General features: G+C 36.0%; 1 protein-coding gene across 6 annotated transcripts in view; it reads right to left on the reverse strand.

The window, feature by feature from the left end:
- Nucleotides 1–27116, reverse strand: part of TP63 (tumor protein p63) — a 251541-nt gene that overhangs the window by 12802 nt on the left and 211623 nt on the right. For 3 of the 6 annotated variants that reach the window (XM_008071536.1, XM_008071534.1, XM_008071537.1), the window contains 6 exons: nt 16586–16772; nt 14232–14347; nt 13307–13416; nt 12502–12638; nt 10659–10741; nt 7605–7741 (listed from right to left, as the gene is read on the reverse strand). In XM_008071536.1, the coding sequence (XP_008069727.1) occupies nt 7605–7741; nt 10659–10741; nt 12502–12638; nt 13307–13416; nt 14232–14347; nt 16586–16772 (770 nt within the window). Of the gene's footprint in view, nt 1–337; nt 1738–7604; nt 7742–10658; nt 10742–12501; nt 12639–13306; nt 13417–14231; nt 14348–16585; nt 16773–27116 lie in introns of those variants that run through there. The other 3 variants (XM_008071538.1, XM_008071539.1, XM_021719295.1) reach the window with 3 other exon arrangements.

Genomic DNA, 27116 nt, shown 5'->3' on the forward strand with positions numbered 1-27116 from the left:
AGTAAATTTGGCAAATTAAAATACAACTTGCGGCTTGTTAGATGCATCAATAATACTATGGTGCCTGGTTTCCTCTGACAAAATTAAACATTCATACAGCTAAAGTTTTTTTAAAATTAGTTTAGGCATCACAATTAATTTTTAGAATAGATGACCCTGATAGAGAATATCATCAATACAAAACACCAAATACTGATACAAGAAATGTAGATAAGACCAAAGTAACTGTTATTATTATTCTTGTTCTTTAGACCTATATGTGGTACTTCAAACACTTACGTGAGAATATTTTACTATTTAAAAAAGAAGAGAGACAGAAACAAAAAAAACTGCAAGATAAACCAAGATGCAAAAGTTTATTGAAAATTAAAATCACACATCCATAAAGCAACAGCCTCAATAACAAGAAATCGTCTTGGTGACACAGAAAATACAGCATTGGTGACTGGATGTGGGGAGAGGGGGAGTGGGTGATTTTAAAATTCTTTATACTATTATTTTAAAACATAATTTTAAAATGGAAATAATTAGAGATTCTCTAAACTCTTTGAGTCAAAAAAACAGTCATCTACTCTTTCGATCTTTAATTTCTAGGCGAGAAGTATTGATCTTAACATGTGCCTGCTTGACTCTCACTTAACCAAAACATTAAGTCTTCTAGCTAAATACATCTGAACAGTTTCAGTAATATGGCTGGTTTCAAGGTAGGTAAGATGAAGGCAAGGAGCTCTAATTAAATAGATTCATCATAAATTTGGTGAGAGGACTTTGAACTTTATTTTGTGCATCAAATAATTGTAAACAGCTCCCTGGGGTAATATTTACCTTTCTAACAAATCACGCTAGTTTACCTGCTATTGGGATAAACAACAGTTTTGGTAGTAGGTCTCCAGGGTTTCATGTGCAAGGAAAATATGAGGTGCTGACTTATAGTGGCAGAGGCAGGATCTGACACAGCATTAAAGAACTTTCTACCTACATATGAGGGGAGGATACTAATAATGCAAGTTCTCAAAAAGAAGAACACCCAGCTCCCCAAAACTGACTACTTATGGTAATTATCATCTTTCTGCCCAGCAGGACACTTGACACATTTGTTACTATTAGAAAATATTACTGCATGACCAGCATTAAAAGGGCCTGAGTCTCTCAGTCATCTATGATTTACTGATGCACAGACAATAACAATTTTTTTCTCCTTTTCTTAAAAAGACACCTTAAGTTTGAGACCTGCTCAAAAGTTTCTTTATGAACTTTAGAAACAAAACAGAAGAAAACAGAAAAGGGTTCTAATATACATCTTAATGCCCCTTTCCCCACCTGACCTCCCAGGAAACAACAAAAAGCTCACAGACAAACACAGTGGATCCTAACCAGCCAACACCAGGTCTAAGGATACAAAATCTGCAGAAAACATCCTTTCTTGTAAATTTTTGCGTCCCTTCAAAAGATTCTCTCACTAGTGGCTGTGTACCTTTGATCAGTTGGGTCTCTGAGCCAAAGTATCTTCAAGTTCTATTTATGAGGGCTGGATACACGTACAAACACGCACACACACGCACACACACATACACACATGGAAACACAATAAACACACACGCTTCAAATACAGAGATGGGTCTCTATTGGTACACTGATCGGTTTGGGGGGTTGGAATGTCTAAAGAAGACGTCAGACTGTTTTGGAGTTTCTCTCCGGGGCTCCACAAGCTCATTCCTGAAGCAGGCTGAAAGGAGACTGCAGAGAGGAACCAGAAAAAAGAAAAGATGAAGGCTTAGGACTTCATATATTCAAATAAATTGAATACAGAAACACACTCCTCATACCTTCATGATCATAGTATAGACAGAACAGAATGCCTGAAAAGCAGTTTTTGTTCCTTCCAATTTATCTTCCTTTAAAATTACTCAGAAACTTCTCAAGAGTTGTATAAAGAAGAAATGAGATAATAAGGCAGTAGTAGTTAATCAGAAATATATATAAGAATCACAAGTGGAACTTGTTAAAATATATATATCTAGCCTCAGTAACAAGTTCCATAAGGCGATTCAGTTGCGGACTACTGAGATAAGGTAGGTCAAGGTACTTAATCCAGAGTTTAGCATATGTTTCACTGACTCAATTAATTAAAAAGGGGAATGTAGAAACAAGAAAAAAACTTTGATCTTTTGTAAAATGTCATCTGCCCAATTATTATCCCTCATTACTGCTTTTGTCTAGCCTGTGAGGTATGAAGAAATATGATATTATCAGTATGGGGGCTGTGTCATCACACATTTGTAAAGAACTATTAATGAGCATTTTGTATGAGCTCAGATTGAGATGGATAAATATCTTAATCCTTTCAGTCACAAACTTGGCCTAAACATACATATCAAACTCCTGAAAGCAACTTTTGCATAATTAAGAAATCAATTATGCCACAAGGATGCCAGGAACAAACCCTTTTGTTTTGCTAAAGATTGTGCAACCCTGTGAATTGTTTGAGAATTGTTTCCCAGACTGAATTTTTGAATCACATTTGGTTATCCCTTTCAAGGGAACAAAGTCTTTTTACTTGGTTAGTCCTTGGACTCAGCAAACCATTTCACCAGCAAGAACTGGTATCATCTTGATGGAATATGCCAGAATACAAATTAGTAGGGAATCAAGTTACTGTCAACCAAGAGCTATAACTTTGACTCCTTTTTCAATATTTAAGTTTAGGGCTTCTCTTAATGCACAGAATGGAATAAGACAACATGGCAGAAATCAAACTAGTGTTCTAGCCATGATGAAAGCATATGGGCCACGGAGGTTCAAATTTTGAGACCTAGAACTGAGACCAGCTCTGCAACGAAATGTAAGAATTTAGAAAGTGAAGTTATTTAGCTGAGTCTGTTAATTGTTAAGTATTTTTTTTATTACCCATTCAGAGCTAATGACCCTCTGCCCTGAAAACTTCATAATGTAGCTGTAAAGTTCAAAAATAACACTAGGCTAATTGTAAAAGCTTGTGTAGTTCCATGATAACAACAGGTTGAATCATGAAATTGTCAATATTTGTCTGTTTATCACCTATAAAGCTGGTAATTTCAAATAAATATTCTGAAAATGTGGAGGACTTCTCTGTCAAACTTAGAAATATGGTGTTAATAATTTCTATCAGTTTGGAAATTTGTGCCCTCTGTTCTCTTTTACATTGATAATCCTGAAAATGTTACTTGCTTCCCCCTCAGACACATGAATTTGAGGAAAAAGCTAAGCAATATTCTTGAAGATCATGCTAGCCAAATGAGCTTAAAGATATGACTTTAAGCTGAAACAGCAAGAAAAAATACAAACTGATTTATAACAGTCAGAAAAATGGAAATAGATGCTGCGGTTTTATAATTACAACTTAACTAACAATAAGACCAAAATACTGCAAAGAACTCTACTTTCTAAATCTCATTCTAGCCTTAGCTTTGTTATGAACTGGCTATGAGATCACAGGCATAGTTCACTGTGCCTCTGTTTCCACAGTTATGGTGTGAGGGGTCAGAACTATGGTTTTAAAGTTCCTGCTCTATTCAAATAGTTTTTGACTTGTATTACTAATGAACCACAATCATCAAATGATCACAACAGAGAAGGAAACACTAAGGGATCCTCAGGATATCATGAATTTATATTAAAATTTACATAAAAATTATTCTGTAGAAGGTCAAAAATAATTTTCCGGAAGGAAACAAGGGTTAGGCTGATTAAAACTAATCAAAAGTTATGTTGGCCTCAGATCAGGATGGCCAATAAGAGAAAACTATAGAAAAAAAATGAAAAAGAGTATTGGTCTGAAGTATAGATGTCAAAAGATTGCTATTTCAATTGTCTTCTGCAAAGCTGTCTTAAAAGTTAATGCCTCCTTGACAATATGAAGGCAAAAAGTCTAGTGTAAAGATAGGGTCCAATTTTTCCTTCCATTAGATTCTGGCTTCTAGAAATATGACTCCCCACAGCAATGTAGGCATATCCACCTATGTCACATTTCTTCATAAAAAGATAAAGGCTACTTGTATCTATAACAATTTGATTCATAGAAACTCTGTAAAAACTATTTTTCCATAAAGCCTATGATCATGAAGGTAATTGTGAAGGAATTTTTAAAAATGCACGAATGAAAAGCAAGCAGAAAGAAAACACATAGTGGGAAACTAATAGAAGTAATTAAAATGAAAATATTTTACTGCCACCTTATAGAAAGCATATTCCCTTCCCACTAATTTTCCCTCCTCTTAAAGAAAAGAACAAAATTGATTTCCTACCAGTCTATAATTGGTACTATGTTTTTGGAAAGGAAAGCACAGGCTATTTTAGTCATTTTCCAAGTGGTTTTATTCTTTTCAAATGATTGCCAGGAAATTAGATTTCCATTTTTCTTTGTCTATTCATTCATGCTTTTTCTTGGAAATTTGCATGAAAATAAGAGCTGAAAAAAACTCAGCTGAAGGGTACAATTGGAGAATTTATATAGATGCATAACAGTCATTGGAGATCCATGTATATATATGATGTTACAAAGACGTGATTAGACCAACTGTCTATATTTTGAAAAGATTTAATTTTTGCAATCTGTTAGATTTCCATGCACAAATTATCACAGCTGTGGTATACCAACTCAAAAACATGCATATGATATATTTAAGTGAATACACCAGGGAACTATGAAGCTAATAGTTCCTTATTATCTACCGTGGTCACACATGCAAAAAAAAAGAAAAAGTGAAAATAGTCTTTAAAATCTTTTGAACTTTTAAAAATAGCACAATATTAACATGCATTTTCTTCTGTGATAAAATAACTTGTTTTATGAAATGTGGATAACAAAAAAATAAAATCCCTTTAGAGCAACAGAAACATCAGAATAAGCACTGGATAACATCATCTAGGGACACAAGTCATGTATACCATGTAAACAAACAAAAATAGCACATGCCCCTAACTGACTGATGCCAATCCTCACTTGTCAAATCTCTAAAACAGTGACAGCAAACTATTTCCTTTCTTGTATGATCTACAGAAACAGTATAAGATTGTCCTATTAATTTATACAATGCTGAGAATAAATTTCCAGATTTTTCTTAAAATTCAAACAGTGTTTTGGTTAGGAATTCATCACTAAGTTGAAAACCATAAGAAGGCAGCACATCATCCTTCTCATCTCAATTCCTAATGGTTTCACTGAGCAGACTGTCAATAAAAATGTGTTACATGAATCAAGTCAACTGTTCCAGCCTTATCTGACAATGGGGTTGTGTCATTAACCATATTTTCTTTCTAGAGGGGACATGCCTCACTTTCTCAGACAAAAGAGAAAAAGCTGCTATCATTTTTATTAGATACTGAAATGCCACTTTGAAACAGCTTTTAATGCCATTTTCCCTTAGACTACGTATGTTCGCTTCCAAGCACACCTAGTCAACAAAATCTGAATTTCAAGGAGCAATGAAAGAAGAGCCACTCATTTATCTACATGAAGGACTGGCAAACTACAAAGAGTGGACCAAATTTGACCAATAAGCTAAAAATGTCTTTTACATTTTTGAATAGGAGAAGAGCAGTCAAAAGGGAATAACATTTCATAGCATGTGAAAACTATATGAAATTAAAATTTCAGGGCATATAAATGAAGTTTCATTGCAACAACCACTCTCATTCGTTTATGCATTATCTATGGCTGCTTTTGGGCTACAGATGCAGAGATGAGTAGCTGCAAAAGACCCAATGGACCAGGAAACCTAAAATATGCACAACCAGTGCTTTACGGAAAAAAGGTTTACCAATCTCTGTGCTAGATGGTCAGTCCTTTGCCTGTTCACTGGGAAAAAGACAGGAAAGGGTATTGCAGAACCACTAGTTCAGCACAATATATTACTATCCAATTCTTTTAGGGTCATTTTTACAAAGTCAAACTTTTCAAGAATGAAGAAGAAGCAATGAGGAAGAATTTCTTAATATCGTAACATACACATCTTGGAGACAGTTCTTTTATCCCCTTTGGGTCTGTAAATGATGATATAGGCCTTTGTTTCTTTAATTCCTGCTGTATGATTTTATAAGAACTAAATGGTTTTGCACTTAAATATATTAACATATATTTCCATCTGATACCCAAAGAATACATATGATTGGCAATGGGAATTACATCTACGACCCTGAGTTCTAATCCTCTTTCAGAATTCTCGGTGTCTCCAAGGAACCCTCTGATTAAACTTTCTGCTCAGTCTTATATATAAAACTACAATATTACAATTTGAAAAGCTTTCATGCTAAAACTAAATGGTGAGATGCCCTCTGGCTATAAACGGACTTAGATGTTCAAGCAGCTTAGTCCTTTGAAGACAGCGCATGCCTCTTTTTTCTACCGCTGCTCCCTATCCCACCTCATAGCCAACAGGTGCTCAGAAGATACCTCCTGATGATCAGAAAGGCATTTATATTAATTTAGAAAAGTATAAAGCCCTCTTTATTATATTTTCCATAATTAACTCCCTATCACAGCTAATAACATATAAAAAAGAATAACTATTTATTATATCTATCTATATATTTATTATATATTATGTTTTATTTGTATTTCTGTTGCCTCTGGCAAGACAGGTCTTGATTTCATTATTTGTTTTACCTAAAGAGGAAAGTTGAGTGTGAATTACTCAAATGGGCTCATAATGTATATATTCCACATTTATCTATGAAGACTCTGGCAATACTTCCAGCAACATATATATTTGAATTAAACTACAAGTGATTATTCTTAACCACAGAAAGGTAAATATAAACAGAGTCATGATTGGTTAACCTCCCACCCATTCATAAGAGCAATTCTATTCTTGTTAGTCATAAAAGATCATCATCAAAGATTCAAGAGTACAGGTAGAACTTAACATATAAATAGTTTGTCTATATATGGTAATATGCTTGCAAAGGCTGACTTGATTTATGTAAATATCTATTGCTGGAAGACAATCTAAAGCAAGGATGCTAAAATTTGGCAATATGATGCTACCTTGTCCTTCTGTACCCAGACATTTTCCTAATAAGCATGCATGAAGTCTCAGGAACCTTCTCAACACAACACTCAAACAAGTCACTTTACATTAACACCTATTTGCTATCCCTAGTCTCGAGTGATAGTCCCAAAAGTAGATTGTGTGCATTCCAGAGACATACAGATAGTCCACTGGGATATGGACAGACGTAAATAAATAAAATATATAAATTTAAAAAACACGGTTTTTAATACACACATCGATGCTTGAAGAGAGTGTGTATTCAAAATTAATTCATTGATAGATGTGTATGGAAAAGGAATACAGACAAGAAAACTAACTTTTTTACTGTGACTTTCATCTAATTCACCAGAAATGGTTTGACTCAATTTCAGAATACATGTGGATCTTCTAAGGGTAAGTTATATAATATCCATAAACAACTGAAACTGAAAGTGGATTGCTACACCAGCTCATCTGAATCTATTATACTCTGTTGTCTCACATTACCTTCTACACTGTCCATCAACCATCCTGCTGCTGATCCAAATAGTCACCCTACTCATGCCTCCTAAAATGACACACTGACACACTCACTGTTTCTGAAGTAAGTGCTGGTGCTGCTGTTGTTGCTGCTGTCTGTATGTTTCAATTGTGTGCTGAGGAAGGTACTGCATCAGTTCCAGGGACTCTTTGATCTTCAGCAGCATTTCGTAAGTCTCACGGCCCCTCACCTGTGTACACAAGCAGGAGGAAAGAGAAAAAAAAATGAAGAGCTATGGAACTGTTAGAAGTACAGCAATCCTCCTTATCTGTGAATTCCATAATTGCAAATTTGCCAACTTGCTAACATTTATTTGTAACATGAGAATCCATACACCTGGTGCTTCTGTGGTCATTCACAGGCATGTGCAGTGTGACAAAGTATCTGAGTCACCCATGAGGTTAAACATGGAACAGGAGATGCTTTGCTTCTTTGTTTCAGCTCTCATGCTGTGAACCCATGTTCCTTTCATGGTCTATTTAGTACCACATTTTTCACATTTTTGTGCTTTTTGTTGGTGATTTCTCTATTTAAAGGAACACTCAGGTATAGTGCTGAAGCGTTATCTAGTGTTCTAACTGCAGGAAGGTTGTGCATGGGGAAAACGTGCATGTTAGAAAAGCTTCGTTCAGGTGAAAGTGATAGTGCTATTGGCCATGAGTGCTATGTTAATGAGTCAACAAGATACATTAAATAAGGTATCCTTAAACTGAAACACACATAAAGCAAAGTTAGATATTTATCTGTTGATGAAATGTGACAAGAGGCACATAGGAACCTAATCCTGTATTTCAATTAGGAGCAACAATTCAGCATTCATTAATACAGTTTCTGCAGCAAGTTTATGAACTACCACACAAACAAAAAAAGAACTGACCATAAATACGTCTTGTGAACCAAAGTTTTCAACTAGAATACAATATGTTTCTCTCTTTAAGAGAGTCTCTTGAAAGCTTTAAAAATTAGAAGCAGGGCCAGGACTAGGACAAGGCAAGAGAGGCACTTAGGGCATGTGCAGTCCCTGAAAGTGAATGACTACTTAAATTTTGCACTATAGGCACTTTACCTGGTTACTCCGGTGCCAGCCCTGACCTTACTCTTCTAGTCACATCTTTGTTTCTTTCTGTGTGGTTCCATAGCCCTATGCCTAGCTTTAGGGAAGCATTTATATCATTACATTATAACTGGGTCCTTAAAAGAAAGCAAACTCTTTGAAAGTAAGAATTGTGTCCTACTGATTTTTAAATGCTCAGGGTCTAACATATTTGCCACTCCACAAATACCAACTAAATACATGTTAAATTACAAACATTTAATTCCCCTCATGAATTTTAGTTTGGCCAGTTTTTCACTAAATTTAAGATGCAACTCATTATAGGGTATCTCCCTCTTAGTACAAACAATTTTTAAAATAGGTTTTCAAGTAGCTCTTATCTTACCAGTTGAAAACATATAAAGTATTTTATAATATTTAGTATATTAGGGTAATGTTTTACTTTAAAATCTCAAGTCAGCTTTCATATGTAGCTTGAGAAATGAGAAACTGAGAACTTCAGCTAGTTCACTGTCTGACTGGTCTACTGGCAATCTATTCCCCTGAGAGTCAAGGCTCAAAGAAGGTGGGGCAGAAGGTATGGCACACCCAAACCTGTTGAGTTGCTTTAGTTTAATCCCAGGGCAGGAGCTCACAGTCAAATCTCCTGGCCCTGCTTGCCTGTGTCTCGTGTCACTTTAGATGACATCAAGGGTTACACTGGTCACTAAAACTTCATTGCCACTCTAGATGACAAAGACCGAAGGCAATAAGAATTCAACTAACTGCAACCATAGTCTAATAAAGTGATTTCATTAGTGACCTCAAGAGGGCTAATGCTCCTTGTAGGCATGAATGTGAATCTTACACAATGATTGGGTCAAGTCTTCTGGCCTTTCACACATACAGCAATCCCTCACTGTCTTCAGGGGATTGATTCCAGGACCCCCTCACAAATGCCCAAATCCTCAGATGTTCATATACCTTATAAAAATGGCATAGTACTTGCATATAACCTATGTGCATCCTTTATATACTTTAAATTAGCTCAAGATCACTTAGATTACTTAATATAATGAAAATATAAATGCTATGTAAATAGTTGTTGTACTGTATTATTTTTGTATTTGTATTTTTAAATTATTGTTAAGTATTTTTGATCTGTGGTTGGTTAAATCCACAGATGTGGAACCCATGGATATGGAAGACCAAATGTAATTGAGGATTCTGCCTTGCTTGGCATTCTTTACAGAACTCCCTAAAGAAATCAGTCAACTCTATAACTGCTGTATTATGAACTCTGTGAATTCTTTCTTACAAAATTTTAGGCCTAAATTGGTATGGCCATGCTGTCTAAGACAATCTTATCTTTCTCAAATAATAAAGTGCAAATTAATTTGAAATATTTGGGGAAGAAAAATTCTATTAGGAAGGTAGCTTTAATTGGGTGGGTAGGTAAACAGAGAAGCTCATGCTATTGATATATTCTAAAACTGTAGAGGGAAAGGATTATTTCCTAATTTTTCAAGACATGTATTCTCTCTGCTTCCTATTACTAGACCAATCCCCCCAACCATTATGGACTGAATGTTTGTGCCCTCCAAAGTTTATATGTTGAAATTTTAACCCCCAATGTGATAGTATTAGGAGGTGGGGCCTTTAGGAAATAATTTAGGTAATGAGGGTAGAGACCTCATGAATAGGATTAGTGCTTATATAAAAAAAAACAAACAAACCTAAAGCTTGCTAGCTCTTTCTGCTATATGAGGATACAGGGAGAAGATGGTAGTTTGCAACTCAGAAAAGGGCCTTCGCCGAAACTCCAGACTTCCTCTTACAGCCTCTTTGAGAAAGAAACTATGAGAAAATAAATTTATGTTGTTTATAAGCCATCTAGTCTATGGTCCTTTGTTGTAGCAGCTTCAACTGACTAGACCGAAGGCAATAAGAATTCAACTAACTGCAACCCATTGCCTTCCCCATGGCCACAGATAATGGGAAGGTGATCATATAATAAAAGCTCATTCAAAGGGGGTTAAATTGAAGCAACCATTAACACTCAAGGGAGACTCACTGGTAAGTATAACAGTTCATCATCAGGGGATCTTCGTTTCTTGATGGATGTCATCTGGATACCATGTGTGTTCTGACGGAAAGCTGGTGGAAGAAAAATGCAAGTTTCATCCTGGGAATATTTCTGAAGCAATAATATGTATTCAATATATTTAATAACTACATATTAATATTAATAAAAGTTAACAAAACATTATTAGGCAGGCACTAACACCAGCAATACCTATGGGGTTAGAGATTCTAGTCCTAAGAATTCATTTAATTCGTGACAATTGCTATTACAATGAGTGCTGATCCCAGCAATAACAAGGTGAGAAGCAGGTGGGCAAGAATAAGTAAAAGAAAGAAATTAAAGATGCTGGAAAAAGTCCTTTAGCTTCAGAAACGATGCAGGAAACCCTGTGTCTTGCTAGTATGTGTCTGTGAACAGCTGTTAAAAGAAGAGAGAAATTGGTTTTGCATTTTTTTAGGTCATCTATCTTCTGAGGAAGTAAGTGTGTATGGTAGAGGCTATCTTGCCAATAGTAAAATAAGTGAATTAATAAGTGATGAATTCCAAGTTTCCCAAATTATAAAGTACACCCAGGATACAGATATACAGATGATCTTTCTACCAGAACTCAGATACTTTATATTAATGAAAATCATTAATTGGTTACTAATTGGTGTGCTCAGGGAAAAGTTTAGGAATTATGCTATAGGCAGAGTCAAGAACAAAATTAAAACGAACTATATGAATGAAATATATATATATATATATATATATATTATAATTTTTATCATATATGATTTTGAGGAATCATCAGAGAGAGAATGAGCCTAACAGGAAAAGCATCTTAAAAAATACTTAAAAGTTTATGGTGATGAGTTCTCCTGTAAAGTACAATACAATGTTTATTTCTTCTGGATATGAATCAATGATAAAATTAAGCCCTTTTTCACAAAATAAATCATAGTGTTGTATACTTTAAAATACATGTTGCAGTGATATCAGGCCTATGCAAGTTACATTCTAGAATCAAATTTCACCACAAGTAAGAAGCACATGTGGATCAGTGGTTTCAAACTCTGATACCCATAGTTCTAGGACTCAGTGAAGCTATGAGGATAGAGCCATGGAGCTACAGACCATCCCCGATTTCTGCCCCTTCAATTAGAGCAGCTGTTTTTTTAATTTTGCATTGTGGGTTCCTTGAAGTATTTCATCTTTGAAAATCTTCACTAATTACAAAAAAAAGTTTAAAAACAGTTGATGTAACTGAGACCCCCAAGAAGGTCATACATGTAAAGTCAAGACTCCATGAAACCCAGATCTGCATATTCCACAGACTGTGTTTCATGAAATGCATTTTAAGATCTCACTGCTCTCATAGAGTCCTAAGATGAACAGGTGCTATTTTTAGTCCCCATGATTAATAATGGAAAGAAAAATTGATACCAACAAGCTAAAATATTGGATCTCAAACTTTAGCTAATATCACTTGGAGGGCTTACTAAACAGACTGCTGTGCCTCACATGCAAAGTTTCTGATACAGCAAGTCTGCAGTCTAAGAATTTGCATTTCCACCCAGTTCTACATGATGTTAATACTACTGGTATGGAAGTGGAAGTTACATTCTGAGGACCTCTATACTAAGAAATCCTCACAATGACTATTTACTTTTGTAAAGTTGTAGTATGTAACTGTATTTCAGTGCTATATTATTCTCACTGTCTCTGGGCCTTAAGTTATACTTGCTGCTTAAGGTCACAGGTTTTATCATGAAGTTTCTCTAATATCACCCCATCCTCCAACATCTGAGAAGACTCAACCCTGCCCCATTTGGCCACTACATCTACTTACGGCGCTTCGTACCATCACCATTCTTTGTGCTGTCCGAAACTTGCTGCTTTCTGATACTGTCTTCATCCGCCTTTCTATCCCTTCCTGGGCAAGCACAGATCCGGGCCTCAAAGCAGCGTCGGCCCAGAACTTGCCCACTAGGAATTAGAAAATGGGGAGAAAGGAGTTACATTCAAAGCATTTTAAAGGTCCCAGGAACTCTTCCATTTCCATTCCCCACACGGGCCATCCTCAGTGTACCATCACCCTAGCTCAGTCATGGCTGCTTTGAGGATGGACCCAAAAGCACTTGGCAGAACACAAAAGTGCTTACATGCCACAAGCGACATTAGTAAATAACATTCCATTTGTTCTGCAAAGAACCTCCAAGCCATTAGCTGAACAGCTGTATTTAGCTACATATTTTTGAAGGAAATTTGAGTTAAGCCAGTGGATGTCTCGGGATAAAATCCCCTTAGGCAGCCCAGACTTACTCAAAGAAACTGTCAAATGCCTTGGGGGCCATATGAAAATAAACATTGTCTAATCAGAAACAATGCCAGTCAAATGTCAAGAATTCAGGTATGAAGCAACTTGCACTCCTTCCCAGCTCTTTTCTCCCTCTCTGCTTTTACCCACCCTCTTCTGTCTCCACTTTCTTAGATCTTTTATGTATGTGTTTGCAGCAAGGATTTAAAGCACAAATAACAAAATTAAGGGTAGCTCTCTGCTGTACGTGCAAAGTTAATGATAAAGCAGACACAATTTCGCCTTGCCCTCTGCCCATGATCTTTTGTAGAATGACGATTCTACATATGCCACTTACTCTCTGGTTTCCAGAGTAACAATGATTAAAATTGGACGGCGGTTCATCCCTCCAACACAACTGCTGTTACACATGAAATTGTACAAGACGGTCGTGAATTCAGTGCCAACCTGAGGACAGGGGAAAAAAAATCTGGGTTAACAATTGTTTTGAACTGATCTTGTTCCTTCTCAGTTCTCCCTACTACTTTAAATAATTCCACTTCTGAAGAAGGGATATGCTTCTTTCTAGGAAGGCAAACTCTGAAACCCATTATAGCTTTTTCTTTACTTTTCCTTCAGGGAAGCCCAAAGTTAATGTCTGCAACACTGGACACATTAGGTGAGACATTAGGCTTTAACAGATTTTTTAAATCATTGACCCTGTTTATCTGCAATCTGATCCACATCACCAGATTCAAATAGGCTAAACCACATGCATGAATATCACTGAAAAGTGAGAGCTGGAAATAATTGCCAAAAATAGCAACAATATGCCAAGGCTATTTTCTACGTAGATAAAACAGTATAACATAGATTTGAATATACACTTCCATTTATAACACCCTGGAGCTCAAAAGCTCTCAGAATTAAATAATCTAAAGTGCACATCTATGGGTAAGACAACAGAGCCTAGAGAGGGTGCATCACATGCCAAAGGTCTACACAGCAAGCCAGTAAACCAAAGCACTTCAGTTTCCAAGTTAATTCCAATCATATCTAAGAGTTTTGGAGGGAAGGTATATGAAAAATAGAGGGGAAAAAGTATAAAAAAGGTTATATACTTGATAACAAGGACTAAGACAGTGATATATTCCAGAAATATTCCCTGTCACCAGAACTGTTCTCTCAAGCCTGCCCAGTCCATATATTGTGTGTGTATGTGTGCATTCATATATAGACATATAGTTTTTTTGTTGCTGTTTTTTGTTTTGCTTTGTTTTTACCTGGGGTGGCTCATAAGGTACCAGCACACTCTGTCTTCCTGTGATGGGGTCTTCTACATATTGGGCATGGCTGTTCCCTTCTACTCGAATCAAATGACTAGGAGGGGCAATCTGTCCTGTAGAACAGAAAAAGACAAAATAGTTCCTTACCTTTAAAATAAGAGAATAAAATGAAAATACATAGACATGATGCTGGTGGCCAAAGAAATGGTCTGTGCAATAAAGAAAATATACATCCTTGAAAAACAAAACAGATCCTCTTGCCAGGTATCAAATACATGAAAGTAAATCAAATTTTATAGCAACAGAAAAGGCTGGAGTGGTCATCTATATTTAAGGAAACATTACTATGCTTTGGAGTCTAAGGCTAACAATTAAGCTTTTATAGAACTCTATAACTATATCTCTGACCTCATCTATAGAGGAAATTTTGCCAGCTTCTCTGAACTATGAATGCAAATGAAGCAAGTTAATTAAAAAAAATGCGTTTGACTAAGAAAATGTTGCCCAAAAGTCTGGCCAGCAAACATACTAAATAAGAAGCAGAAGTTAGCAGGATATGACTTTCAACTTGCTTATTCTTTTTTGTCTTCTCCATATTCAGACTTTGCTTTGATCATAAAGATAAGAAGTTTGCTGATTTTATTGTGCTGAAGGAGTCCCAGGTTGGGGACAAGAAAAGGGAAGCAAGCTATAAAAATAGCCTAGGAAAGTTTTATAAAATTGTGATACTTAGCAGAGCTCCAAAAGAAAGAAGATGCTCCAAGAATTGGGATCCATAAATCTGTTCTTAACCTTAGGCCATGTAGCCTCATTCTTAAAAAACTGCTTAATAAAAGCAAAAAGCTGAGTGTATCAAGATGTTCTCTGCTGCATCTATTAATAATGATAAGAAACTAAAAACAATTAGTATGTCAAAAATGAGAAAGCAGTTAAAAAATACTATGTTCTCTTGATGCAACACAGGAAGTTAGGTAAACTGATCATGAAGCCTAGCTATCCAAAATATTTTTTATGGTATGTTGTAAAGCAAAAAAGCAAGACACAAAGGTGTGGATAATGTAGCCATGTATACAAGGACTAGAAATTACTGTATACACAATAGTTGTGTTAAAGAAGATTTTTACTTTGTTTTCTCCTTTTAATTTCAATCCACTGTCTTTCATCTTCCATTAACTGTCTCTGTAATCTATTATATTCTGCAATATTTATATATTCAATTTACCAATATTTATATTTTAATATGTTTTTCTAGCAAGTATCCTAACTTGCATCAATTCCTGCACCCTCGTCACTTTTTGATGATTCCTAATGCTGTCTCCTGTTCTTACTTTTCACTTTTCATTACTTTCTACTTAGTCTTCTTTGATAAAACTGTAATATCTGATTTAAGGGAATTCTTGAAAATAGTGACCTCGTCTTCAAACTTGTTGTTGGATCTGAGATTCAGAAGATGAGGCATGGTTTATTCATGGATGCAGAATTGGCCTAAAGATGCCTACAGTCCTGACTCCCAGTCCTTCATTGGACTGCCACCCCTATCATCTTATGCTCTAGGCCTTCTATTTATTCTTCTTACCCATTATTTGCCCTCTTATTACTTTTATTTCACCCTTTTCTTTTTTCCATTATTTCTCTCATTTGATACTCTTTTCTCTTACTTTCAACTCTCAACTGGTCTCTCTGGGAAATTCAATAAAGCTGACAGACATTGTATCCCAGGCCAAGCAGAACAGCACCATGTTGTTCTTACAGCCTCTCACAAAAAAAAAAAAAAAAAAGGGCAAGAACAAAAAGGAAGGAAGTAGAAAGGAGAGAGTAGTCCAGGCCATATAGTAATTATTATTATTATTATTTTTTTTGAGTTGGAGTCTCACTCTGTCACCCAGACTGGAGTGCAGTGGCTGCTCCCGACCACCGCAGCCTCGACCTGCTGGGCTCTGGCGATCCTTTCGCCTCAGCCTTCCAAGCATCCGGAATTACAGGCACGCGCTACCATGCCTGGCTAATTTTTTTATTTATTGTAGAGATGAGGTCTCGCCTGCCCAGGGGGGGTCTCGAACCCGTGGACTCAGGCAATCCACTCACCTCAGCCTTCCAAAGGCGCGGGATTGCAGGTTGAGCCACCGAGCCCGGCTAGTAATTATTAATATTAATTAAATAGTTTAACCATTGTGAAAACCACTAATTTATTAATCACTATTCAGAATACTCTATTAGCCAAAAGAGCAAAGTGAGCTCCCATCAGAGTGCAGAAGTTCGAACCAGGTAAGTAGGTCCCAAACAAAAATATCCACAGGATCTTCATCTTCAAGGAGCTTAACTGAAGAGTTATAGGTTCCAATTCTCCTTACCCTCATTGAATTCACGGCTCAGTTCATGATTGGGGCACCGCTTTACCACCTCAGTGACATGTTCGGCTTTCTTGTAGACAGGCATGGCACGGATGACAGCGCCCTGAGGAGGTGGAGTCATCACCTTGATCTGGATAGGGCATGTCTTGGCAATTTGGCAGTACAACTTCTTCAGTTCAGTGGAATACTGCTTAGAGATGGGGCGGGTGGTGAAGGGGAGAACCAACAGGAGATATTGTTACATTTCAAATCAGAACAATGAAAATATATTCACTTTTGATAGTCTTTATGGCTGCATGTTTATCAGTGACTACCATATATATGGCATATGCTAATCTTTTTTTTTTTTTTTTTGAGTTGGAGTCTTACTCTGTCGCCCAGGCTAGAGTGTCATGGTACACTCATGGCCACCCCAGCATCGACCTGCTGGTTTCCTGTGATCCTTCTGCCTCAGCCTTCCAAGTAGCTGGAACTACAGGTGCAAGCTACTACACTTGGTTAATTTTTTTTTTTAATTGTAGAGATGAGGTCTTGCCAAGCTGCCTGGGGCTCAGGCAATACACTCACCTCAGCCTCCCAAAGTGCTGGGATTACAGGCTGAGCCACCAAGTCCGGTGACATATGCCAATCTTATTAGAGAAAATTATATTCATTAATCAAATTAGTAATTTTTTAGTACTTTAAATATAATCCTATGTTTACAAAAGGTTTTACATTTATCAAAACACATTTATATCATTACTTCCTGTCATCTTCTCTTTAGGATGAAGAAACTGGCTCAATGGGGTTTAAATACTTAATATCATGAGTAGTTTCATAGACCAACAGAAACTAAATGGAAAAACAGTGTTTTCATGTATTGAATATTACACAGCAAACTATAAAGACAGCCTTCTGCTTAGCAGATTATCATTAACCTAGTCCTTACAATACTCTAGAGAGATGCATAGGAATTAAGGTCCAGGGAATTTTTTTAAAGATGGAAAATCTACTAGAGAGTGAAGAGATTTTAATTGGGGTCATCCAGCTTGAAAACTGCAAAGCAAGAGCTTCCGTACACAATTGCACATGAGTTAGAGTTTTGCTCTGTCTCCAAGACTGGCGTGCAGTGGCATGACCTCGGCTCACTGCAGCCTCGACTTCCTGCGCTCAGGTGATCCTTCCTCCTTAGCCTTCTGAGTAATTGTGACTACAAGCACACACCACTACACAGGTTTATTTATTTGTTTGTTCATTTATGTATTTATTTTTTTGTAGAGATGAGGTCTCGCTATGTTGCCCAGGCTGGTCTCAAACTCCTGGGTTCAAGCATTACTCCTGCCTTGGCCTCCCAAAGTGCTGGGATTACAGGTTTGAGCCACTGCGCCCTACCTGATTTTTTAATGTCAAGGAGTAACTGAGTGCAAGAGCTGTAAGTGGCCGCTTGGTCCTATATTCCCCCAAACAACTGGCCTAATGTACCGCAGCTAATCATGGCACAAAAAAGATCCAAATTCAGATCTTTTCTCTCACAAGTAGGTGAAACTTTTCCTTCCCAGTCTTCCTTTGTTCCGCAGGGAGAGAAAGTTCAGTGGTGGTTAGTTGGTTGTAGAGTTAGCAAAATAGGGTGGAGAAAGTCTGAGACCTAGAACTGAATAGGAAAAAAAAGGTCCTATCCTGTGTTGCTTCCCTTTCCTATCTTTGAATTAGAACAAAGAGTCTCCATTCCAATCCTTACACTATATTAAACCTTATCACCCCTGTTCTCTGGGTCAATGCCTCATCACTGCATTCCTACTCAATCAGATGCTGAGGTAAAACCACCCAGGCACTGGAACTGCTGGCCAAGACTGGGCACCTAGTAACACTTATCCAAACAAAGGGTAAACATACACAGGTTGCAATCATAAATTGGCAGAAACACCCTCCCAGGGGAGAGACACCGGGAGGCCAAAGCCAGAGTAGCAAACAGATTCATTATTGATAGGACTCATCCCAATGCTCATTAAAGGCAAATATCCTACCAAAAATCACATTTAAAATTATGGCTTTAGCTCTTCCTTTTGAAATATAGTATTTATTTAAACAATCTTTCCTTTTCTCTCAAGTATTTCAGTATATTAAATTCTCAGTTAGAAATTTCCCAATGCTAGAGGAGAATTGCAAAATCACTCCTCCATGCCCACAGGCCATGGATTATACACAGCAAAATAGTTTTACATAGCTTGAAGGAAGAGGAAGCATGCCAAAATTCAACCACAAAAATATTCTACTTGGGAAAGACCGAATGAAATCTAGATGGAGATTTCTGCTCTTGTGTTTTAAACTATTAACTTTATAAACAAAAGACATTGTTTTAGGACACATTAAGAACTCAATTTTATTAGAAATCCAAGAAAATAAGCATATCCATTTGTATTTTTGTTAGGAGGTATACAATACATAATCTAACCATGCCTTTCATAAAATAAACCTTAGGACAGATAACTGAAAGTAAGTAAGTCTGTCAGCTAGCACCTAAAGGCAAATCAGGCATCCTTCCAAGTATGTAGAGATTATAAAAATGAAAAAAAGAAGTGTTCAGAGAAGGCCAGTTTTCTGAGAGAAATATTCCACTTCAATAATTGCTATTCTATAAATCAAGCTTGACTAAAGCATAAAAGTGCTAAGAATAAGGTTAGCCGTCATCAAGTACTAATTCTCATTCATTCTCAGGAACAGGAGTGGGGAATTTAATTTCTGATCTTAGATAATGATAAATAATAGTAGCTTCATCATTTACTGAGTTCTGTTGCAAGAAATTTAATCCTTACATAACCCCGTGAGGAAGGTATTACGGGTATACAATCTCTTATCTGAAACCCCTGGGGCCAGAAGTTTCAGAATCCACAATCATCCAGATTTTAGAAGGAGAGTAAGTTTTGCATAGCATATATTATAAATATATTCAGCAGGATTAGAGCAGCACCTATGATCAAGCCATTCACTTTTCTGCAGAATTCATGAATACACTAACTGGGAAATGATTATAAAGCCTCATATTTCTGGCTGCTTTTCACCACCAAATGAACACGCCACAATTTTAGAAAATCAAAACAAAACAAAATTAACTTTTGGTATTCAGAACACTTTGAATTACAGATTACAGATTATAGACCTGTATTATTAACCCTATTTTATAAGGTAAGAAAATTAAGGCCCAGAAAGGACTTGCCTGAGGACCTGCTTATCAATCAGTATGAGTCTTAGACCTATAATAACGACCAATACTCATTTCTATACTCTTAACTCAGTTTTGCTAATGTTTACATTTTTCTAATATTGTCGCTCTTTTTTGAATTAACTTAAAATGTATACAGTCTTCTCTGACATAATAATGAAGTTCAAAATTCATCTATCAAACATCAATAATTTCATTTAATTTATTTCTCAGTATAATTCTTGCTAATTTAATTGTGGCAAGTGATAGAGTTGAAAAAAACTCTGGGCTAGGAGGAAGCCAACCTGGACTCTCGAACCAGCTGGTTCTGGGGAATTGAGGAATAAGGTCATTTTCTTTCATATGGACCATTAAAGACTTTTTAAGGCCCTTTGTATTCTGGCCCTATCTCTCACCCCCAACACCCCATCATGTCCTCTACATTTCCCACCCCATGTTCTACCCATACAAACCTTTTAATGCCTCAAGCACACCATATGTTCATCACCCACAATTCAAAGTGCTATTCCCAGTCTCAAACACTTTTGTTTTTCCTCTGTTCTCTATACCACTTCAGGACAATTTAGATAACAGTCCTGGGCTAGGATGGCATCTGGTATTGTAGACCATATTTTCCAATATTAGTGATGAGGGTTGCATATTTGACTAAATCAAAATATCTACCCCAGCCAAGATGTGCTACATTTATTGTTTTTGGTTAAATTACCAGGCCTGCCATTCAGTAACTAGAGGGGTTTAAGTGGTCTGGCAGAATCACTTCTATATAAAGCCAAGTCTCTGCTACTCTGTTTGCTTCACTGTTTGCAAATTGGTTCTGTGATGTCATTCAATTTTTTTTCAGTACTAAATTCAGTATCCATGGCCTATAGTGTATTAACATTTCCTTAGACTTGTCTACTTCCTTACCCCTAACCAAATAGCACTATAATCTTCTCCAATTTTCCAGATTTCTGAAGATCACTAAAAACTAGAATCTCATTAACTCCAAGATTTTTAAACACCCTGATGATTCAAGTCAGCAGAGGCTGCAAATTTGAACACATATGGCCTCTTTTAACATCTCTCTGGAATTTTAGAAATCAACCTCTAAATTGCTTCACCAAATTATTTAATTCTAAGGCCTAATATATTATTTTTTGTGAGGGGGTTTTGTTTTGTTTTATATGGTATACTTTTCTGTAAGGTACACTAAATTTTACGTGTACAACTTGATGACTTGACAAATGTACACTATGTGTAACCACTATTTTTTTTTTTTTTTTTTTTAGTTGGAGTCTCACTCTGTCGCCCAGACTGGACCTGCTGGGCTCCGGCGATCCTTCCACCTCAGCATTCCGAGTAGCCAGAATTACAGGCATGCGCTACCATGCCCGGCTGATTTTTTGATTTATTGTAGAGATGAAGTCTCACCAAGTTGCCCAGGCGGGTCTGGAACCCGCGGTCTCAGGCAATCCACTCACCTCGGCCTCCCAAAGCACTGGGATTACACAGGCTAAGCCACAGAGCCTGGCTTGTAACCACTATTATAATTAAGCTGTTGAATATGTCCATCTCCTTCCAATGATCTTTTGCCCCTTTGTAATTAATCCCCTCCAAAACCCCACCCCTAGGCAATCATGTACCTGCTCTCTCTCATTACAGTTCTATCTTTCCAGAATTTTACATAAATGAAAAAAATACAGAACATAATCTTATGTGATAATGCTTTTGAGATTTATCCATGTTTTTTGCATGCATTAGGATTCCATTGTATACTTGAGTGAAATTTCATTATTTACCAGTTCACCAATTATTTCTACTTTTTCTCTATTGTAAATGGAAGTATTATGAGCAATCATGTAAAATTTTTTTATGAGGATATACATTTTCATTTCTCTTAAATAAATACCTAGGAATATAATTGCTGAATAATTTTGAAAGAAATTACCAAATTGTTTTACCAAGAGGTTGTGCTATCTTACATTGCCACTTGCCATAAATGAGGGTTTCACATTCTTGTCAGTGGTTGGTATTGTCAGTTTTTTGTTTGTTTTTCTGTTCATGCCATTCTGGTATGTATGTAGTAGATCTCATTGTGGCTGTTTTGGATAATTTATTAATTGGGCTACTTTTGTTTTTAATTTAAATTGTAAGACTTCTATATATATTTTGGATACAAGCTTTTTATCAGATATAAATTTTTAAAATGTTTCCCCTCAATCTGTGGCTTGGCTTTTTTTACCTGCTTTTCCAAAGTGGTTAGTTTAGAGGAATTATCAATATTTATCTTTAAAGTTCTTTTTATATCCTAAGAAATTTTGGCCTTAGTAAACATTAGAAAAAATGTTTTATGTTTTCCTTTAGGAGATTTATCAACTTATCCCTTCCATTTAAAACTATATCTATTTTCAGTCCAATTGTTGTATGTGGTGTGAAATAAGAATAAAATTTCTTCTTTTTTTAAACAAGTATGCAATTGTTCCACTACAATTTGTAGAATAAATTATTTGTGTCTTTTCTACTGTTGAATTCCCTTGTGGTCTTTTTTGAAAATCAATTGGCCATATGTGTTCAGGCTTATATCTGGACACTTCTATTGATCTATATGTTTATTCATATATCAATATAAGATTGCCTGAATTACTCTTACTTTACAGCAAGTGTTTAAATCAGGTATTCTAAAATTTTCAAATTTTTTCTTCATTTTAAACATTGTTTTGACTATTTTAAGGTCCTTTGATTATCCACATAAAATTTATATGTAGTTTGACAATTCCTATAAAAAATGCCTTGTAAGATTTTAAATGAGATTATGTCCCCTTAGAACTTGAATGAGGTAGGTCCTCTTGAGGAGAATTTATATTGTAGCAATGTTTGTCTTTTATTCCATGAGCACATGCTCTATCTCCATTTAAATAGGATATCTTTAATTCTACTCAGAAATGTTTTATAATTATACATTATACATAGTTCGTTAGATTTATCCCTCAATACATTATTTTTTTAAATTGCTATAAATAGTGCTATCTTTCACAATTTAAATATCTATTTGTTTCTAGTTTTAAAAAATACTAATCATGTCTTTATACATAATTAATTTTTGTATATTAACCACGTATCCTGTGACCTTGATAAAGTTATTAGTTCTAGGAACTTTTTGTAGGTGCCTTATAATTTTCTACATATTTAATTAGGTCAACTGTGAATAACTTTGCTTTTTCCTTTCCTACAAGCATGACCTCTAATTTTCATTTTTTTTTTTTTTTTGAGTTGGAGTTTCACTCCGTCTCCCAGACTGGAGTGCAGTGGCCGCTTCCGGCCACCGCAGCCTTGACCCACTGGTCTCTGGCGATCCTTCTGCCTCAGCCTTCCAAGTAGCTGGAACTACAGGCACACACTACCAGGCCCAGCTAATTTTTGATTTATTGTAGAGATGAGGTCTCATCAAGTTGCCCAGGCGGGTCTTGAACCCGCGGGCTCAGGCAATCCACTCACCTCAGCCTCCCAAGGTGCGGGATTACAGGCTGAGCCACCAAGCCTGGCTTAATTTTCATTCATAACTAGCTAGCTTCAAGGATTGAACTAGGGTTAAATTTACTATTTTTTAAAAACCTGGTATCTTAGATAATTCATTTTAGACTTTCAAGTTTTTCTAATATGAGCAAATTTCCAAATTTCTTTTAAGTAGTCTTTTGAAATATCTAATTTTTAATATTAAATAATATGTGAAACATTTCTTTTGGATAGTCTATCGATTCTCATAACCAATATAACAAAGGACAAGACTGACTCACATGTCTGAGAAAAATAATTCTTTTTCTAGGTCTTCTTGCTTGTTCCATGGGTTCCATTTCTAGTTTTTTCCTCTTTACATTTTTCTTTGTCATTCTAAATGAATTTTTTTTATTGCTTTTACCAGGGTTATCGTATATGTCTGGGTAGGTTTCTCCTACTTACAGGTATTAAAACAGTAACTCAGTTGATTTTATATCTGAAAAGAGGATCTTATATAGCTAAGAACTATTTTGATTATCCAAGCCCACTTATATTGAATTTTTGGCAGCATTTTGAGTGGATAGAAAACATTTCAAACCCTATATTTGAAGGTACAATGTATCTTGTCCTTCAGTGTTGTCACTATGAGAAGCAGTAACAGAGGATTAAACCTTTTATCAACTTTTTTATAATATTGCTTCTTAAAAATAATTATCATAATATGTACACAGATATTCTGGGAAAAAAATGACATTCCCCTTACTCAGAGATACATACCATTAACACGTTAGACACTTTAGACATTTTTTCTGTGTATACACACACACACATACACACACACACACACACACACACACACACACACACACACACACCCTAATATAAGCTCAGAAGCGTCATAGAAGTTTGTTATCCTTTAAGTAAATATATCATGAGCATGTCCTAATTTAAAAACACAATTTTTGGTAGTCGTTGCTGTAGTATTAAAAAGGGAAATATCAATATTTATTTAATCATACTTTTCTTATACAGTATAAGTTCTACTCCAGTTTAAAAAAATAACACCATATAGCACATTTTAGTACATAAATCTTTAGTATATAAATCTGTTTGAATGGAGCTCTTGAAACAGGATAAATGAGTCAATGCATATTTTAGTGTCATAGACGAATCCAAGGCCAAACTGAATTTTCTTTCTTTAAATTAAGTAAACTGTTCATTTCTCCCTAGTTTCTTATAGAATTTTGTTTCTTTGTCTTTGTTTTAAAATAAAATGATTATGTTTTTAAATGTGCTTATTTAGTTGAAATTACTTGAAAATTGGGAGGCCTTTTTAACTTACATGCTTGAGTTCAATTCAGTTTTTCTTTTTTATTGTATTTTTGTTCCTTTTGCTCATATTAATTTACAGGAACATGTAAATCTTACTTTATACCCCCATTTCCATCTACCATACATTTTATGTACTCAAACACTAATCTTCAGCATTATTTTCCTTTGTTTGCATTCTGGGAAAGCTTTTCAAGTTTGCCCTCCATATCATGGGTATGGTTTTCTATACTTAATTCCACTCTATTCTACAACAAATAGTACTTTAAATTCTTCTACTGCCCTTTGAATGTCCCTCCTTATTTTATCCACCTCCCTTTTTATTAGTCATCTTTTCATTTCAGCCTGCTGATCGAGATTTATCATTTTCTTCTCCAACTTTATAGTATTTATGCTTTACTGATTTATACGGAAGCAATCTTTTAAGCATTTTTTCCAGTTCCCAGGATGCTTTGTTTAAAATTATGTTCCCCTACAGATAAGATTTCATTTATTTGTTTGTTATTAATATAGGACCATAATTTGTTTTTGTAGTCTTCCATGAATATAGCAAGTATAGCCAGAGCTAGTATTTGCATCTCTTATTTCTCTTTGACATTTTTCAATACAGTTTTATCAGGCTTTTAAGTAATAAACTTGTTATAGGATTTTGACAATAGCTTGAGTGTTCAATTTAGTTCAGCATTTTTCTGGAATTCATAATATTTTAATGAAAACGTAGGAGTGACTACACTAAAAGCTGTTAGTCAGTTGCCATTGTAAATTAGAAATAGAATCTATTCCTTCTCATTTATATATCATTCAATAATTATTTAACATTTACAGAGCACATATTGTACAATGCTAGGTCCACTTGCTATATTGGGAACAGAGAGAAATGAGTTCAAATCCCCAGAATGAAGGATTTTTTGTACCCTCAGTATCTAGAATGGTATTTGAAATAGAAAAAAAAATTGAAAGAAAAATCAATCTTTATCCTCAAGGTTCTCACAGTTTAGAGGCAAAGTAAAACACAAACAACCAAAATACACTGAGTGTAGCAGAGCTATGCAAAAGTGCTATGGGATTACATAGAACAATTAGCTACTAGGTAATACATTTGGTATTTATTGAACGTATACTATATTCAAGGTTCTCTTTTAGATTCAGAAATTCAACATTAAACAAAGTTCATGCTCTAAAGATGCTAACATAGTGTTTCAGATGGTGACAGTGCTGTAAGGAAAAGTAAATCAGGGTACACTTAGAGGGAATAGAGAGTCAAGAGACAGAAGTTGGGGAAGTGAATGTGAGGAGTTTTTTGTTTTTTGTTTTCAAAGTTGTCAAGAAAGGAGTTTCTGATAATATGACTTTAAGAAGCATTCTGGAGGAAGTAATGGGCTGAGCCAAGTGTATACCTAGGGAAACAGTATTCCAAGTACCAGAGACAGCAAGTGCCAAGGTCTTGGGTGAGTATAACTGTCATGGGGGGCAGTGAATCTGGAGAGCAGTAAGCAAAGGCTACAGTGGTGAGGGTAGAATCTAGGATCAGAGAGAATAGGAGGGCCCAGATCATGCAAGGCCTTGTAGGACAGCATAGAACTTGAGCTGTTCTTGATGTGAAATAGGCAGGTAACAGAGAAGTTTGAGCAAGTGATGTGACCTGATTTTCATTTTAATAAGATTATTCCAGGTGTCATGAAAGAAGAGACTTTATGGAACAAAGATGGAAGCAAGAAGACCAGTGAGAGGGATACTGCAAATAATCCAAGTGAAAGACAAGAATGGCTTAGACCAGAAGTCGAGGGGGCAAGAAGCCACCAGATTTACTGATGAATTGGCTGAGGATAAGAGAGGAGAAAAGTACATGTACTCAACTAAAGTAGAAAGGAAAATTTTATAGAGGGAGTGATATTTAAAGTAGGCCTTAAAGGAGAAGTTATCATTCACCAGTTGGATTGTGCACTCAAGGAGGGAAGGGACAGAGGGCCAAGAGGCAAACAGCAGGCTTTCCATGAGGAGAGACTATCATAAGTAAAAGCAAAGAGATGGTAACTGTAGGTGAACCATAGATGAACTGGAGGAAGCAGAAGGAGGAAGAGGAGCAGAGCTAAAAGAAATGAGACTGAGGTAGAAAGGCACTTACCAGATTCTGAGTAGCCTTGGGAGTCATAGAAACCACCAGATTTTATCAGCAGGCAAAGAAGAATCACTGAAGATTGTAAGGCAGGGGAAAGATCAAATCAGTTCCATGTATTCAGGAAATAGAAAGCTGTTGGAAGCAACACTGAAGCAAAGTAAAAAGAAGGGAGACCCATCAGGAGCTATTCAGGCAAGAAAGGAGGAGGGCAGTAGAAAAGAATGAAAAGGTAGGGAGACGGAAAAATCTCTTTGGACTTTCTAAAATCCAGCTTTCTTGTTTTTATCATGAAAGATATGCATGAAAGTACCAAAATACACCCAAAGTTTTATGCCTTAGAATAGAAGTCAGCCAGGCTCGGTGGCTCAGCCTGTAATCCCGCGCCTTTGGGAGGTTGAGGTGAGTGGATT

This window comes from Carlito syrichta, unplaced genomic scaffold (assembly GCF_000164805.1).
Source record: "Carlito syrichta isolate Samal-C Ts95f unplaced genomic scaffold, Tarsius_syrichta-2.0.1 Scaffold314364, whole genome shotgun sequence".
NCBI classification, from domain to species: Eukaryota; Metazoa; Chordata; class Mammalia; order Primates; family Tarsiidae; genus Carlito; species Carlito syrichta.